Source organism: Scophthalmus maximus, chromosome 9 (genome assembly GCF_022379125.1).
Source record: "Scophthalmus maximus strain ysfricsl-2021 chromosome 9, ASM2237912v1, whole genome shotgun sequence".
In the NCBI taxonomy this organism is placed as follows: domain Eukaryota; kingdom Metazoa; phylum Chordata; class Actinopteri; order Pleuronectiformes; family Scophthalmidae; genus Scophthalmus; species Scophthalmus maximus.
In genome coordinates this window covers 6,590,343-6,607,817 of record NC_061523.1, presented here as the reverse complement: position 1 = coordinate 6,607,817, position 17,475 = coordinate 6,590,343, and the positions used below count along the sequence as shown (strand labels likewise).

Below are 17,475 nucleotides of genomic sequence, written 5' to 3'. Positions count from 1 at the left end.
CAATATAAATTAGTTTATATTTGTTTGAAATAATTTTTAGACAATGTTTTCTTCTGACACTCTTCCTGACATATTTGTCTGCATGTTTAAGTATATCCCAGTGTGCACTGGTCATAGTTTCTGTCTGAGCCCACTTTCCTACTGATCCATGCACACGGCACAGTGTAACGTCACCAGTCAGACAACTTCCTATTGGTCCACGTTGGTATTTACCGTAAAACACCTAAAACGTGGATCGCTAAAATGTAAAAAAAAATACAATGCAACTAGTTATATTTAAAAAATATGAGTCAAAAATATAGGTCAAACGCACATATTAAGTCGTCACTCAATATTTAAGACAGTGTGTTTTTCCTTACACTGTTGTTTTTACAGGTTACGCGTCAGTGATGCGTTCAATTTCTCTTGCGTCCTTTTTTTTTCGTCCCTTACCTCGGCAGCCGGATGTGAGGTGGCTCCCAATGAGCAAGCCAAAGATAAACACGTAGCCAAGACGGAACAGGGGCCAAGACATTAAACATTGTAGAGAGGCCGCCGTGGAACCGTCGAAATGGAGTAGCCGGTGAGGAGACTGAGACAGCAGCAGGCAAGGAGACAGTCGTCGGATCGACCGAGGAGCAAGTCGCCCGCAGACATCGAGTCGGTAAGTCCCCGCGGAGTGCAGCGTTACCAGCTAGCACGCTAGCATTAGCTAACAGCAGCTAACTAACCCAATTACCTGTCTGTGACAATAAGGTGGTGTCCGGAGAAAAAGCAACGTGACTCCTACAAACCAATAGAACTACTTTAGCTTCCTGAGCATGTCTGTGCGACGAGCCTGCGCTCGCGGGGGTCACTGTCTGTCTGTCTGTCTCGTCGCAGAGCTGTCACAAGGGTTTGTTGGATGTCTGAGATTTAGTTTCACCGTCTTAGCTTAGCGAGCTCGGTTAGCCGACATGAGACGTGTCTCTTCACTGGGAAGGGTGTGGATGTGTTTGCTCGTCAATAAAAAAAAGACAGTGGGTGATTAAAATAAATAAATAAATAAATAAATAAAGCCTCCGACAGAAGGAACTGTATGTTGCACAGGAGACAGCGGTGCGGCAGCTGCAGCAGTGGGAGTGGACACGATGTTAACTCACGTCGTGCAAATGCATATCGTCATTTTTCACATGAATCTGTCACTGATCACTTATGAAATTGTGCTTATAAGAATTCTGATTTCAAAGGGTTACTTGTGATAAGTATTGAGACTTTCACTTTCATGTGTTCCCACCAGATGTTCCCCCAATACACCCCCCCCCCCAGACTTCCTGTGTGTTCACCATGTGGGGTTGATTCAAATCGAATAGTTTCAAACACAAAACCAAAGATTCAGCACGTTCACTCACAGAATTTAGATTTCCACATTTCCAGTCCAAACTGCATCGGCGTCTCAAAGACATAATGGGACTTGGTGATACATTGACCGAGCAATGCAGCTCTGGTCATGGGACAAAACAGTGTTATTATTTGAAATGTGAAATTGTCATTATGTGAGGTGCACAGTTTCTCCAGGGTTGTCAAAAGTCGTAAAGTTTGGATAAAGGACAACATGAAGAAACCGATTCGTTGTACTGATCTAGATATCATTAACACGTGATTGGACCATTTCACTTTGATTATGACTAGGGCTGCAACTCACTATTATTTTCATTATGGATTAATCTGTTAGCTGTTTGGTTCATAAAATGTCATAAAATGTCGATTGTGTTTCCCAAAACCCCCAAGATGATGTTTTGTTTTGTCCGAAAACCAAAGATATTCAGTTTACTGTCATAGAGGAGCAAAGAAACCATTCAAATGTAAGAAGCTGAAATCAGAAAATTTAGATTTTTTTCCCCCATTAAATACTGCTTGAACCGATAAATTGATTGTCAAAATAGTTGGCGATTCATTTAGTAGTCGATTACTAATCGATTAATCGATTAACTGTTGCAGCTCTCATAATGACGACTTATTGGTACAGAAATGACTCTTGATAACAAAGTAATGCACAAATTGACATCTGCATGTAAAGAAGTATCTTGTACGTATATTTGACTCTAAGGATGTGTCAACATTGATTTTAAAGAGTTTTGGTGTTGTTTGAATGCCTTTATCACAGTCGATGCATAATCTAATATTTAGAAAGCAGAAACAGGCAACAAAAGGAATTCAAGCCAGTTAGGCTGTGGGTGGATTCTAAACATGCGATGACGCTGAAATGTATTTTTCAGTTCCTTGTTGTCTCGCGGCACTTTCTGTTACAGTCTGCGGGAGAGGAGGGTTTTTCAGCCTCATTACAGCAAACAGACGCTCCTCTTTACAGACAAACGCGGAGGAGCAGACACAAAAGGATTGGGATTGAGATAATTATGTTTTACTGTAAATTGAACCAGAGAGGTGATTTAATTACCATTGCTGAAACAAACTGTAGCGCTCTGGTATTGTTTAGATCAGCCGGTTGTAGAAAGTTGGCAGAGAAGCTAGGTGGCGTTTGATGCTTTGTAGTGGTTTTGCTCTCATTTCATGACCCAGGAGGCAAAAACTAAAATCTATTTAATGCTTCATGACTCCAGAAAAATGACTGTTGGTTCGGTAATATTCCTGGCGTTTGGTGAGCTCTGTGTGGTATTCCCTGCAATGGAAAAAAACCCATCTTGAATTACGTAATTTCTTTATTTCCCCTGGAGGTTTGCAGAATATGTAATTCTTACCGGATGACTGACAAGCTGTCAATGCTTCCTGACCATATAGTCCATAAGTGGAACGTTTTTTTTGTTCATATCCGTTTGAGTAAAGTGAACAAAGCAGTGATACAAGTATCTTATAAGTAAATGTTTAATTCCAGCAAAGTCTCACTCACCCTTTATTTGCATATTCCTCGGCTACGCAAGTCAACTCTCACAGGCAACATCCTTCTTATTCTTCTTCTTCTTTTGGTCTCTGCTCATCTGTTTCCCCTCCACAGTATCTGTAGCTGAGTCCAAAATGGTAAGAGCAGCCTTGGTGACTGCCACCAGCCTGGCGCTGACTGGGGCCGTGGTGGCACACGCTTACCTCCTCAAACACCAGTTCTACCCAACTGTGGTCTACCTCACCAAGAGCAGCCCCAGCATGGCGGTAAGAGCGGGGCTTAAATTATTTTAATATTCTACCCATAATAGTATCTTTAAACTTGATGATATTTGCCCAAAGGTCCTATCAGTGACAACGTGACAAATCCCACTTTTCGCGTGTTTGTTTCTGTTATCAGGTGTTGTACATTCAGGCCTTTGTGCTGGTGTTTCTGCTGGGCAAGTTCATGAGAAAGGTCTTTTTTGGAACGCTGAGAGCTGCAGAAATGGAGGTAGAGGTTCTGTTTCTGTTTATTACTCATATGTAATGCACAATACGTGACGATAACAATGAATCTAATCCAACTTCATTTTCCAGCACCTCATCGAGCGCTCCTGGTATGCCGTCACCGAGACCTGCCTGGCGTTCACCGTGTTCAGGGACGACTTCTCCCCTCGCTTCGTCGCCCTCTTCACCCTCCTGCTCTTCCTCAAGTGCTTCCACTGGCTGGCCGAGGACCGGGTGGACTTTGTGAGTGATGATGGAGAAACAACTTCCTCATCTTACACAGTACCCTGCCTGTATACTTCCTCCACCTGTGTCCCTGCACAGTAAATCGTTTCAATGTGGAAAAGGAAACGCGGGACACAGGATGGGGCAGGTGGTGCGAGGCTTAAGGCTGCATACCAGAGCCAACAAACATTGTTTGTGTGACATTTTTTGCTGCTGATATTTAGGTTACAGATCGTGAATGTGAAGAGCTTTTAACTGAAGATTTCCAGCTAAAACGATTTGAGCAAGTAAAATGTATTGCTTGGCTGGTGAGGATGTAAAGTGCAGGAAGCTTTACCAACTGCTTTTAATAGACCCCAGCCATTAGCTGAATCTCTAGAACTATGCTCCTGCATTAGTGAACCATTGATACAGTTATTCAGAATCACAGGCACAATCATTCAGTTATGGAGTATTCATGTTTGACTGTGCGCTTTCAGTAACATTTAAATATACTCTTCTGTGTCTTATTCTCTTTTAGATGGAACGGAGTCCTAACATCTCCTGGGTTTTTCACTTTAGAGTATTGTGTAAGTATCAAACACGTCTGCTATTATTTTTCTTGCCCGCTTTTGCTGGCATTTTCTTACTTCCCTTTGTTGTCAGTGTCTATTCCTTTTCCGTAGATTGCACGAATGAAACAAGTGTTTCAGCTTAATGAAACTGCATGCAAATCATTCTGTTTGCACATGAGGCCGAGTGCCAGGATCAGAATGACATTTACACAACATGAGGTTATTGTAGCATGAAGGTGGGGTCATTAAATTACATACAACTTACAGTATTTGACTTCAGCACAGCTCTTTTGCTTTTTTATACAAAAGTACTTTTTCTACATCCTATGGAGCTTCGACACACACAAAAACACACACACAACAGATGCTACAGCCCCTCACAGGAGTGTTATTCTGCTCTTTTATTTCCTGCAGCTCTCATGGGACTGCTGGCTGTGCTGGACTTCCTGTTTGTCAACCATGCCTGTCACAGCATCATCACCAGAGGAGCCTCTGTACAGCTTGTTTTTGGATTTGAGGTTTGTTTTTTCACATGATTGGAGTTGAATTGAAGCTCGGCGTTAAACTGTGAACCGACAGCTCACTTCACCCAACTCTGGCCATTTCAGAGGCTTAATCCCGCACATAGTTGTGATGGGCAGATTCTTTCATTTTCATCATTTATGATGAGTTTCATTCTCCTTCAACCTCTGTTCACTTTACACGTGTCACAGGAAGTGAAAGAAAAAGAAAAATACAATGAAGAAAATTAAGTCCAATATCATTCCAAGTATTATTGTCCAAGATCCAAAAATGTCACATAATTCTGCTTCAAATGTCCAAAGTAGTTTGAGTTCAGAGTGTGAGGATGAAAAAAAAGTCCAGAAGGTCATAACTATAAACTTCCAGATGGATTGAAGGATATTTTTTTCAGGGGCACAGTGCCTCAACTTAAATACCGAGTGAATTTTTTTTTGAACTTGGCTGCATGGTTGCACACACAATATTGTAAGATCCTCTTTTCTAAAGTTTCTCAAGTTTCTCCCCCATGTGCTCGTCAGTACGCCATCCTGATGACCATGGTGCTGACGACCTTCATCAAGTACGTTCTGCACACCGTCGACCTGCAGAGTGAGAACCCCTGGGACAACAAGGCCGTCTACATGCTCTACACCGAGCTCTTCACAGGTGGTGTATTCAACCGTGCTTCTCTCCCGGCGACCATGTAAAAGATGAAACGATTTATGCCTTATTAAAAACGACGTTTGACGTTTCCAGGTTTCATCAAAGTGCTCCTGTACATCGCCTTCATGACCATCATGATAAAGGTCCACACCTTCCCCCTATTTGCCATTCGCCCCATGTATCTGGCTATGAGGTGAGCCGCTTCATTGCCCCGTGTGTCTGTGTGTTGTCATCACTTCTCCAGTTTAACGCCAAGGTTTTCAAATGGGTCTGATTTGTTTTAAGCCACATATTTTAAGCTGTACTTCCATACTTTCTTCAAGAAGAAGAAAAGGATTATAATTTTAAATCAAATCAAAAATGTATCAATTTCTTATTTAAGGCATTTTTTAAGTTGTGTGTTGTGATGTTTTGTTTCTCTACAAGGCAATTCAAGAAGGCTGTAACAGATGCCATAATGTCTCGGAGAGCCATCCGCAACATGAATACACTGTGAGTAATGTTGAGCCTCTCCTGACTACACCGTATCGTATTGTTTGTAACAATCCATATTTCCCAGTGTGTCTTTCTTATTAATCCCCATGCTGTGGGGGTCGGTTCAATTTGAATTCTCATTTAATGACGAGGACTATGACCTGTATGCAAATGAATGTTGTAAGAAGTTGCAGCATAATACACACACTGCATGCGCTTGCTGAAGTTGTTGCAAACCCATGTAACTTACGTGCTGTACAGTGCATCAGGATATTTAAGGTGAACACATCGTATGTGGCTAGTTAGTTTTTCTTACTTTGTAGTTATGTTTTATATCTATGTTGTCTGAGAAGTTCTCAGGCTAAGAACTGCTGCTCACCGCTGTTGTTGTGTTTGTCATGTGCTCAGATACCCTGATGCTACTCCTGAAGATCTGCAGGCTTCCGACAACGTGTGCATTATCTGTCGGGAGGAAATGGTCACTGGAGCCAAGAAACTACCCTGTAATCACATTTTCCACTCCAGGTAAGTCTGGTGGCAAACTCTTTGACTCAGCCGGACAGATGCTAGGCTGTAAACAAACAAAACAACTTGGATGTCAAGTTAAAAGATTTAAGCATGACTTAAAACAACAACCTTTTAGTTTTGTCATCTGTTCTTGGTGTATTTGAAATCATGTTGTGTTTACCCTCCTTTCTGCTCCACAGCTGCTTGCGCTCGTGGTTCCAGCGGCAGCAGACCTGTCCCACCTGTCGCATGGACGTCCTCCGAGCTTCCAACAACAATCCGACTCCTGCACCGGCCCAGGCTCCGCCCCCTGCTCCGGCCGCGCCCGCCAATGCGCCCGCAGCCCCGCCTGTTAACGGTGAGGTTCAGAACCAGTACAGAGCACAAACCCCACGTCCCTGCTGCTGATTGTGAGGCCAACCTATGCCCAAATTACTAGCAGTGCAGAACCAGTGCCCAAATTTCCCCATTGTAGAATGAATAAAGGTATATCTTATCTTATCTTAGAACGTCTGTCGTGTGGACGACCTCCGCTGTGAAACAGCCACTGTACAAGAGTAAAGCAGGAGCAGAAACATTCCTTTTTCAACAGCTCATGCAATACTGCTCATTCACATACCTGAGATATTTTTTGCAGACATGATATACCTTCATACCGTCTGCTGTCAGGACTCTTTAATTGTTGCCATTCATGGTCTTAAAGGGGCAGTAAGCGATTCTAAAGCTGTACGCGTTTTGGAAAAATCAGCAAACGCTAGCTGTCAAATTCTGTGTGGGTTCGGGTTTTGGGTTCAGTCCTGGCTCTGTAAATCAAAAACAAAAACTGGTGTGGACCGCACTGCACCACACAACACGGGGAGTTCCGTTTGTAAACATCACTCCTCGACACCTTAAGAGACGTGTTAGCGGTTTGGGTTACAATTCCGCGAATTTTGGCCTAGTGGGTTTGCGCGTCGGGCTCCCATACCCGAGGTTTCGTGTTAGCGGCCCGGTCGGAGCAGTAAGATCACAACAACAACAACAAAGAGAGAAACAAGCGTTCTTCAGAATTGCTTACTGCTCCTTTAAAGCCACAATGTGCCAAAGTTTATAATATCTTTCAAATTGTTGTGGTGGCACAGATCATGTTTGTAGAATAGGGAGACTATCCTGCTGCTTTCTACCCATTTATTCAGCTTCTTTTACATAATGCCATTCTGAGCCAGTCAGAGATCTTTGGCTTTATGTTTTCAGTAACTACAAATTACACTTACCACACCTCGTCTTGTTTTAATTCACAAGCAGTCCTGTTGGTAATACTGACTTGTAAATACACATTTGGACCCTTTTTTCTAAAGATTCTCTTTTGTTTCCGTTTGCTCTCCCAGTGGCTCCAGGTATGTTACCGGGCTTCCCTCCCGGCATCTTCCCTTTCTGGGGTCCCTTCCCTGCAGTGCCTCCTCCTCCTCCCCCTCCCGCTGGTGCTGCAGCAGGTGAAGCTCCCGGGGCAACTGATGCTCCACACAGCAGCACAGAAGCCACACAGGCAGCTGGTGAGGAATACGTCAAAGGATCATCGAAATCAATGTGATATCATATAAAGTATAATGTGAAGGCATTGGCAGCTCATTGGGTGTTTGCCAGGCGATCGTCAATTTTAAAGATTTACCAAATGTTGATCATCCTGTTTTGAGTTCTGACTGAAGCTTATCAGTAATACGCCATGAACCGAACTCAAAATGGAAATAATTACTGATAATTGCACTTGCATTTACATTTCATCTACTCCACGAGGGCTTTGCATCTACCCAGGTTAATCAAAAATGTTTTCTCTCCCTTTGCATCAGGCACCAGCCAGCCCACATCGTCCACTGCAGACACCTCTGCAGCAGCAGCTGCTCCAGGATCAGCGATCCCAGGCTTCCCTTTCTCCTTCCCCCCTCCTCCCTTCCCCACCGCACCATGGCTGCCAATGCCTCCACCTCCTCCCTTCGGTGAGAGCAAATACTCGGTGCTGCCTCACAAAACGAATTGGGGCAATAAGCTTGACTCTCTGTTGTCAAAAGATGATTTGTTGCAGGAAATCAGTAAGAAATTTAACTGATGACAAACTCTTCACCCGGTTGGTCATGTCACTCCTTTTAACTTTGGGGTTGTTTGAAGTGAAGAAAAAAATATTTGTTTTTATACATCAGAAAAGTATTTACAATTGACAATTCTGTGCATCTACATCTGCGAGATTCTCAACTCCAGTACAAGTCAATTTGAATCCTCCCCTGCAGTGTCGTCGATGCCTCCCCCTCCTCCGTCTCTAGCGCGGATGTCCGAGGAGGAGCTCCGGGAGCTGGAGGCCGAGGGCCGGCGGGGCCTCGAGGCCCGACTCCAGTGTCTCCAGAACATCCACACACTGCTGGACGCCGCCATGCTCAACATCCACCACTACCTCAGCACCGTCGCCACACTCACGTAACTAAACCCCGCTGATTCTTTTGGCCAAATTAAACTAAAATAGTTTTAAAGGTGACGCATTATGCAAAAATCGCTTTTTTTAGTGTTTGTGCACGCAAATGTACGTATCTGTGGAGGCTTCTAGCCCACAAACTATGAAAAAAGATCACCCTGTTGTTTTTTTGTGAGCTGGCTAATCCCTATAGCCTGCCTCTGAACAACTGGTTCAGATTTCTCTCCCACTGTGATGTCACTGTCAGACTCTTATGGAGTAACCCCGCCCGCAATCTGTGAATCTCCGCTTCTCTGGTGAAGGGGTGTGACATTTCCTACACATTTTGAAAGCGGTTGACCAATCACAACAGACTGGGCCAGCTGGCCAATCAGAGCAGATTACCAGGAGGCGGGGCTAAAAGAAATCCAGTGATGCCTTTTCTGAACATAAGAGCATGTCAACCTTCTCAAGTTAACGTATTAACCTAAATATGAGCATAATATGACACCTTTAACTCAATTTTTTTTGTATTTATAATTTCATCTAATAGTAAATGTAATGTGTCAAGATTGAAGTTGGCGTGAAGATTGAAGTTAGAAAGTACAATCAAGTGGTCACAGTGCGAATTAAATCCTAAGAAAACACGGTGTAAATTGCTCGTTTGTCTCATTTTCACTTGAATGCTTCGTTGTCTTTTTTCCCACAGTCCGCCTCGGGCTGAAGGCAGCACTGGAGAAGCCAGTGGGACAAACCCCTCTGCGTCGTCCCCTGCAGCTGGCAGCAGCACAGAGAGTCCCAGCCAGGAGACGGACTCTCCCAGCTGTAAGAAAACTGACGGCAAGACTATGAAGACAAAGACAACAAACACACACGAGATCCTGATTTGATCCTTTTTTTCCCCTCTTTTCAGTAGATCAAGTGAACGGTGCCACGGTCTCCTCTCAGCCCGCCGACTCCACCTCTGCTGCCTTGGAAACGGAGAGGAAAGAAAAGATGGACGACGAAGCAGCTGAGGACGACGACGTCGACGGCGGAGAACCGAGCGCTGCCGAGCTGAGGCGCCGGCGCCTCCGCAAACTGGAATCGGCCTCGTCGTCGTCATCGCCCCCTCCGGACAACTGATCCATGGTGTTGTGACTCGGACATTTCGCTCCGGACCAACAGGAACTCTGAGCCCATCCATCTTCTCTCTGGTTCCTCACTGCGTCTGCTCCTCGTGGCTCTCGCCTTCCACAGGCTCAGGTCTCTAACCGCGTCGAGTTGGACTCAGGCTGCGGAGAGACGCAGTCGGTCTCTCGTGAAGATTCTTTAGCGCTTACCCAGACTGTCTCTGTGTCCGAAAAGCAATAGCGCAACTTTTTTTTCTTCTTCTCATCAGCTTTCTCCCCAGAACGACTACTGCGATAACAACGCTGCAGGTGTTCGTAAGTGTAATTAGGTGAAAGAGGAAATCTCAAGTCGAAGATATTCGATCACTGTAAGAGAAATGGTATTTGGATTTGTGTTTGCTAGTTTTACTGTCAGTGACATCTCTGCCTGCTCTTTGATTTTTTTTTGCTTAATTCAGCATTTTCTTCCGTGTAAATGTGGTCCCCACTCACCCCGTCCACATGTTACACAGAACCATCAGTGTCGGATCAAGTGGATTCAAATCAAGGGACTCTAATCATCTACTTTTGCTTCTTTTTGCTGTTTTTTTTTTGGCCTTCCATCATGCAACATCCTCCAGTTTTTCTGGTTTCTCCACACTGCAGACGTTGTAACATACGGATTTATTTGAATGTGTACATACTGTATAGAGTTTTAATAGGATGATCTGTACATAATGCAGAATAAACTGTTTGACTGAAACGGCAGTGGCACAACTCGCATGCTAGATTTGTTGTGAAGCTCGACAAACGTGAGCACTTTGCTGCAGTGCTTCGATGTTGACTTTAAATTAAAGGTCTGGCTGTTGAATTCAACTCAACCCACTACATGCCAACCTGTTTTTAGGTTCATTTTGAAAGTTTAAAAAATATCTCAAATTCAGTTCACATTCATCAGAAACTACAACGGAGTATCATGGGCACATTTCCAGAAAAAGTGGACACTTTGAGCATAAAGTCGTAAATTTGGTCTCTGTGTTATTTGAGTGGAGAAATGTCAGCAGAGCAGTCCCATGCGTTGCGACACCAGAGAAAGCTGCTGCCAGGGTTCACACCTGTTTCCCGGGTGGCTGTTAACGTAATAAAATTGTTTTTTTAGTAAAATCATGTTCTTATAGTCATAAAATTACAACTTTTACAATAGAATTTAAAACTTTATTCTCATGTTACGACTTTATCCTCATAATATTACTTATATATATATTTTTTTCTCAATGTGGCCCTAATCTACGGAAGCGCTGAACTGCCACAGCAGAAAAATTCAAACTGATCAGTATCACGTTATAACGTGGTACCGATCCGTTGTTATTTTACAGTGGCAGCAATGCGCCTCCGTACTAAACGGAGACCGTCTCGCCGAATCAATACTTGACCAGCACTAATAAAAGCTCAGATCCGGACAGGTCCAACCTACCAGACTGCAAAATCTTTTAGGCTCTACGTTGTAGTGTTTTGCCACTCTATTTGAAAAACTAAATTGATATAAGGGGAGCAAAAATACCAAAAGTGTTGACAATTAAAAGCAACAGGGGATATTGCACAATGTGCTGCGGAATGTAATTGTTTGACTAACCCTGGATGAACAGCGTTTCGCGACTCTCAATGTCAGTCAGTGATAGTCTTCCGGACTCAGGGTCCATTTACTAGCTGTTCTGGAGCTTATGATCATATCACTCGACCTTCCTCGGCATATTCTTCCGATTTTCGCTGCATCAAATCAGTGTCGAAATATTGTACCAAAATCTCTACATGAACAAGCTCTTGCATGAGATCAGGAACACCTACGTTTCTATGTGAACTGAACGACTATCTGCCGAGGAAGGTTGTGTAATAAGGCGATAAAACAGCTACGAAATGGACCTTGTGGTTAGATTGTTCTGTGGAAAGAAGTTCATATTTCCACAAATCTGACGGACATTTTCAATTTTTTTAATGTTCTACTATATGAGATGATATACAAATGGTTCCTTCGGCTTTGAGACGCCCGGATTCCAGCCAGGTGATGGTCTCTGCAGGGTTTTAGATTCAGCTTCTGGTTTCCACTGAAGACATGAAAACTGGACAGGTCATCTGTCACATTAATTAGTGTTATTATACAGATATCAAGTCGGCTTCTACTGATGACAAAATATTGTTAAGGTTGAGTCATGCTTTATACTTAGCAAATCTGGATTTCTGAATATATTCCATGGGGGTTTCCCGAACAAGAGTACGGTTTGTTTTGGTACTAATTTTACAGGAAATAGACACTTCCTTGACCTTTGCCAACGAAGTTTCATTCATACCCTTTTTTTTTTGCATGTTGAGCTCACCTCTGTGCACAAACTCAATACTTTTACTTCCTATACAGTTGGTACCAAATGACACTGTTCTTTCCTGCAAACTTCCAAAGAAATTATTTGGAAATCACAGGCTCACGTCTGTCGCTGATGAAGTATTTGTTATGTAGTATTAGCATGTAACAACACGCAGCACTTTTCCCCACGATCACTTTCATCTCAGCAAAAGACCGAACAAGTTCTTTTTTTCCTATTTTTTATTTGTCGTTTACACAGTAAATGCCATTCATGTGCTGAAGTCACAGCCACGGGTGATTGACTCCTCGTAAAAACATAAAAGGAGAATAACATTTGATTTCGCAGCTACAATTAACAGGTAGGAGCTATAAAATAAGTTAGACGTTCATTACAATACAATTATACGAGAAAGGGGATTAAGAATCAAAATCAATTTCGCAAATGAGAACACTGTACAAATATGACATACATACTGAGAGATGAGCAGACGCTGGGCATGAGGAGAATTTACAAAATAAAAAGGCAGGGGGAAAATACCTGCAGCACTGCGTAAGAGAGATTAGATCAAGAGATCCCGCTGATCTCATGTGGAATTATTATTTCCTTAGGGGTTTCCAGACACGAGTGTCTTGTTTTGATACTGAAGAAACACCATTCTGCTGTGAACACAAAATGGGTCATATCGTATTAGTCTGTTTCTGATACATTTGAAACAGTGTAAACTTTTTTAAACTCAACTGCAAAAATAGTATTGCTACGCGAGCTTAGGGACGACATTGAATAACATTTATTCATTTATTAAGGAATGCCAATGAAGCTAAATGTGCCATAAGGAATTGCATTAGCTACTGAGCCTGGGACAAAGACTGGCTATAAAAGGGAAGGAACGACTAAACCTCGGCTTAACCTTTATAAAAAAAAGCTCACTGTGCACATTATTTGGCCATTCGTGTCTGGCGGGGATTTTCCCACGCAGCTCGTTCCCTTCGAGCCAAGAAAGTTTTTTTTCCTTTCTTCGCCTTTCAAAAACTACAAGGTGCATATTCACTGGTGACGATTTTCCTGAGGTTTTCTGTGCAAAAACTGCTCACAGGGGGAGGTACTACACGCTAGTATCTCTTTGTGTGTGTGTGTGTGTGTGTGTGTGTGTGTGTGTGTGTGTGTGTTGTCGTGGAGGTGGATCCCACAACCTGGAATCGTGGTCAGAAGTCGGGGTCAGTTTTGGGGAGTGGAGTAGAACGAGTGGTGCTGGTGGTTCTGGTCCGTAGGTTTGCTGGCAAACAGGAGAGGAGCGGTCTCGGCTCCGTACCAGCTGAAACAGAAGAAGGAGTGCAGGAGATGACAGAGCCGTGTCCACTGGAAATAAACACCTTTATGTCTGAAAGCGAAATATTTACTCAAGCCTGAAAATTAGGATTTATGTTCTAAAACCTCCAGTTTTATTTCATCATTTTTTTGAAGTGCCAAGTATAATGTCAGTAAAATGGTTTCCCTCAGCTCAAGGCAATGTCCTCTGATGTCTTTGCTTTGTTCAACTAACAAATCCTAAAAAAAATCCAAAGCTTTTGATTTAAAGACACACACAAAAACTTAAACGTAGACTTGAATGATCCATCAAAATATTTCATGTTGTTCAACTGATCATTAGTCAGCCTTGGTGATGTTGATGTTCGTACCTCGCCTGTGGATGTGAAGTGCGCACCCACGGAGCGGGCGAGTCGTCGTCGCTGCCCAGGGGTTCATCGAAGAAGTACGGGCGAGGTAGGACCCTGGTGTTGATGACCACCCTGCTGCTCTGTGGGGATCGGAATGAATCGACACGGGGGGTTGAAATGACTTCTGGCGCTTTCGACGACACGTCATGTCCGACGCGCCAAAACTTACCTCCTGAGTAGGCTGGCGAACCCTGAAGATGAGGATGAGCAGACCAGTCGGGAGCAGTTCCCATATGAAGAGGATGGCACCGAAGACCAAGTAGCCGCTGTCGCCCAGTTCGTAACGCAGGTCGGCCTACAAACAAACAAACACACACAAACAAACACTGTGTTATCAGCTGGTAATTAGACTATGAGTGGCTATTTACTTTACCACTATAAACCTTGCACGCTCTGAGATGTGAAAATCGTTACGGCCAGCGTAACAGACTGTTCCGCCGTCTAAAGGGCTGCTGATGATGATGAGGATTACCTGGTCAGACACGTTGTACCAGTCAAAGTTGAACGACTCCACCTGGTAGTTCTGGGACAGGAGGAGGACCGTCAGGTTGTAGCAGGCGCGGCTGGCAAACAGCAGGATCACTGCTGCTCCCAGTGCGGCTGTGCGGCACACCGTGGTCCCCTGGTCGGGTGGAAGAGGGCACCGTTACCCTCTTGCACCATCAGAACTACAGGCGAGTTTAGGTATAAATACTAGAGTCCGACCGATGTTGGATTTTTGGGGCAGATGCCGATATAACAAACTGATCATATATTTTATGTATAAAATATTGTAACTAGTAACTATAGCTGTGAAATGAATGGGGTGGAGTTAAAAGTACAGTATTTCCATCTGAAATGTAGTGAAGTGGAAGTAAAAATTAGCAGAAAATGCCATGGGAATACTCAAGTACAAGTTCTTCTAAATTGTATTGCACTAAAGTACAGTACTTGAGTAAATGTACTTTATTACATTCCACCACTGCTCTTTAACCAGGTATTCCATGAGATTCATGCTACAGCTTTGTTCCGTTTCCAAACCATTATTTCAGTGGATTGAACTCCAATCGAAAAACACCTTTTCTAACTTATCATAACATGTCATCTTTAGCAATATGTTAACTGGTAATAACGTAGCGTTATAAGGTAGAATGGGCGAAGATGCTCACACATTAGCTTCCACTCAGGCTGACGAGGAGTCAAAGTAGCTACGTGGTTAGCCACTAAAACAATTAGGACCTTCTTGTCGCGGAGAGTGTATTTATCTCTACTTTCCAGCTCTGCATCACACCAAACGGGTGACAAATACGTACTGAAATGTTCGGGATAGTCACAAAACGCTAGGTGAGTGTGTGTAGCTGATGCCGAAATGTTTCATTTTAATCTTTATCATAGGTTTAAAAAAAAATGCTGGATCCTACAATTCCCAAAAAACAACTAGGAAAAGACCCTCCACACTCTCAGGTTTTGACAAAGTTCTGTTATAAATGTGTAGTCTCCGAGCCCAAGCTGGGATTACCCTGATGATGTCACAGTGATGTCATCTGGGATTTCCCTAAGCACAATACAACTGTATTCACAGGATGGGTTGGCCTGATCATGAGGAGTGTATGGCTCTTTAACTTATGTCTATAGCTGCGTTTCCTGAGCGCACCTTGCTGATCAGGTAGGGGTTGGTGGAGTGCGAGTGTCTGGTCAGGAGCAACAGCAGAGCAGCCAGTAACACGGCATCCAGGATGAAGAGCGAGTCGTTGAATATGACCCGAACCAGGACCAGGCTCCAGGTCCGGCTGCCCGACCCCCCACGCCCTCTGTCCCCGAGCGCCGCACACACCATGTTGACACAGACGAATACGCCGTTCATTGCCCCGTAGATGCACCGCGCCACCCACCTGAGGAAGGAAGACATGGCAGCCAGAGTGATGGATGGATTTTCACGGTGTTTTGGCGGCTCAATCGAGATAATCGGAGATCAAAATAGAAGATCGACACAGGATTAGTCTCTGGATCTTTTCTACATTTTGACGTAGAGTGTGACTTACAGATTTCTGCCCCCTGCCGAGCTGTAATTCTCTCTCACTTTGAGCAACACCTGCAGTACAAGAGAAGAATATGCAACAGTGAAACTGAAAGCAAAAGGAATTCCACTGCTCAAATATAACCGACATTGTCACTTTAGTTGCATCAGACCTGTTCTTCTAACAAATTTCTACACTTTATTGTACACAGCCTTACCTGAGTAAAATACAGGTTAATGAGGCTGAGTGTGAAGAACTGCAGACACACGGGGAAGCAGTAGAGCAGCCAGAAGACTGCGACGGGCAGGTGGTTGGCCTCCAGAGCATTAGCGAAGTAAAAGGAGAACAGAGTGGTGCGGAGGGCGGCCCAGAGCAGGCAGAGGAACAGAAACACACTCTGGTAGCTCCATCGCTTGTGTCTGTAGAGGAGGAGGAGCCAGAGCTGGACGTACACCACCAGGAAGAGGACAGCGTACAGGGCGGTGTAGAGGACGGTGAAGCCGAGCTGGACGGATGGGGCGACGGCCGGACACAGGGGGACCGGGGGAGGCAGAGTGGAGGAGCTGGGAGGAGGGGCTGCTGTGACCGGAGCTTCCATTTGGGGGTTAATGTCAGAACTTAACTGTCCATCGTCGCGAGAGGAACTGCCTCGCTGTCTCCGCTCAGCCTGAAGTGGTTTACATGGGAGACCTGAAAACACAAATCAATAGTAGAGTTAGGCAATATGACTGTGAACTGGAGGAGACTTTGACATGCTGCTTTTTCAGAGGCAGCGATCCCCTGAATATCTCTGCATGGATCAGCCTACTGTGGTTGATGTTGCAGATAAATGAACAGGACGGCTTTATGACAGTGTTATTATTTTTTCCTTCTCTCCATTGAGGAATTGGAATTCCTTTATTTGTCAAATTATTCAATGACTCCTGTTTGACTTTGCCATTGCTGGATTAAAAAAAAAAATACAATTAATCCTTCATTTACAGGTGCATTCTATACAGGAGTATTTTATGAAATCTCACATCTGGGAGAATTTTGCTTAACATCAGACACACACACACACACACACACACACACACACACACAGAAACACAGCCCAGGTGTAAGGTCAAGATTCACATCGATTTAAATCTAGTTCTTGTATAACATAACACACCAGGCGCGCTATGGTGGCTCACACAAAATGACATGATCAAACTCGATTGATCGATGTAACATCCGATTGACAGTTTGATGTTAACAACTGTCAGTGTGTTCATGTCCACTGGGTAGGTTTCGCTGACCTTTGAACCTCGGTGATAATCCCCCAGCAGCTGATGGTCTTCACTGTGGTCCTTCGGGGCATAAACAACCGGCCGTGTTCCGTCCAGGCTAACGGAGCTAACCGACACTAGCTCGGTCCAGTCACTGTGGACGTGAGGTGGCTCGAGCCGTCGCCTCTCTTCGCCTGCACGCGAAGAACCCACGCGGTGCTTAACTTCAACTGAAGGACGACGACGACGACGACGACGACAACAGACCTGGTTCCGAGGGGACGCGGAGCTCCGGGGTCCGCGGCGGACGACTGTAAACTGTCGCTTCCGGGTGCGTGACCCGCTGTGTGGTATCGTCTAATGGGCGGAGCCTCTGT

At 44.2% G+C, this 17,475-nt stretch overlaps 2 protein-coding genes across 4 annotated transcripts; one reads left to right on the top strand and one right to left on the bottom strand.

Annotated features, from left to right (window-relative positions):
• Positions 1-446: 446 nt before the first annotated feature.
• Positions 447-10,542, top strand: syvn1 (synovial apoptosis inhibitor 1, synoviolin). 2 transcript variants are annotated; one of them, XM_035649864.2, is made up of 16 exons: positions 447-643; positions 2,972-3,123; positions 3,257-3,349; positions 3,436-3,588; positions 4,091-4,139; positions 4,539-4,642; positions 5,165-5,291; positions 5,382-5,481; positions 5,715-5,780; positions 6,171-6,287; positions 6,470-6,627; positions 7,637-7,801; positions 8,096-8,242; positions 8,531-8,714; positions 9,398-9,513; positions 9,605-10,542. In XM_035649864.2, exons 2-16 carry the CDS (start codon positions 2,992-2,994, stop codon positions 9,811-9,813), a joined length of 1,920 nt encoding a protein of 639 aa, XP_035505757.1. In that variant the 5' UTR covers positions 447-643; positions 2,972-2,991; the 3' UTR covers positions 9,814-10,542. The 2 variants fall into 2 exon arrangements, with proteins under 2 accessions (XP_035505757.1, XP_035505755.1); XM_035649862.2 differs by having other exon boundaries at positions 448-643; positions 9,602-10,542.
• Positions 10,543-11,890: 1,348 nt separating this feature from the next.
• gpr137 (G protein-coupled receptor 137) lies at positions 11,891-17,473 on the bottom strand. Of its 2 annotated transcripts, XM_047334432.1 has the most exons (9): positions 17,129-17,473; positions 16,066-16,538; positions 15,873-15,922; positions 15,485-15,722; positions 14,324-14,473; positions 14,021-14,146; positions 13,813-13,931; positions 13,327-13,448; positions 11,891-11,909 (listed from the first exon to the last, which is right to left on the bottom strand). In XM_047334432.1, exons 2-8 carry the CDS (start codon positions 16,444-16,446, stop codon positions 13,352-13,354), a joined length of 1,161 nt encoding a protein of 386 aa, XP_047190388.1. In that variant the 5' UTR covers positions 16,447-16,538; positions 17,129-17,473; the 3' UTR covers positions 11,891-11,909; positions 13,327-13,351. The 2 variants fall into 2 exon arrangements, with proteins under 2 accessions (XP_047190388.1, XP_035505764.2); XM_035649871.2 differs by lacking the exon at positions 11,891-11,909 and having other exon boundaries at positions 12,348-13,448.
• Positions 17,474-17,475: the final 2 nt, after the last annotated feature.

What these genes read in the sequence shown, in the direction of transcription:
- syvn1 (XM_035649862.2), top strand. Translation starts at nt 2,992, where the DNA reads ATGGTAAGAGCAGCCTTGGTGACTGCCACCAGCCTGGCGCTGACTGGG. An exon ending in TTTTCACTTTAGAGTATTGT is followed by an intron (nt 4,140 to 4,538) that starts GTAAGTATCAAA and finishes TATTTCCTGCAG; the next exon opens with CTCTCATGGGACTGCTGGCT. An exon ending in CGCAGCCCCGCCTGTTAACG is followed by an intron (nt 6,628 to 7,636) that starts GTGAGGTTCAGA and finishes TTGCTCTCCCAG; the next exon opens with TGGCTCCAGGTATGTTACCG.
- gpr137 (XM_047334432.1), bottom strand. Translation starts at nt 16,446, where the DNA reads ATGGAAGCTCCGGTCACAGCAGCCCCTCCTCCCAGCTCCTCCACTCTG. An exon ending in ACCCCTACCTGATCAGCAAG is followed by an intron (nt 14,474 to 15,484) that starts GTGCGCTCAGGA and finishes CCACCCGACCAG; the next exon opens with GGGACCACGGTGTGCCGCAC. An exon ending in ACTTCACATCCACAGGCGAG is followed by an intron (nt 13,449 to 13,812) that starts GTACGAACATCA and finishes CTTCTGTTTCAG; the next exon opens with CTGGTACGGAGCCGAGACCG.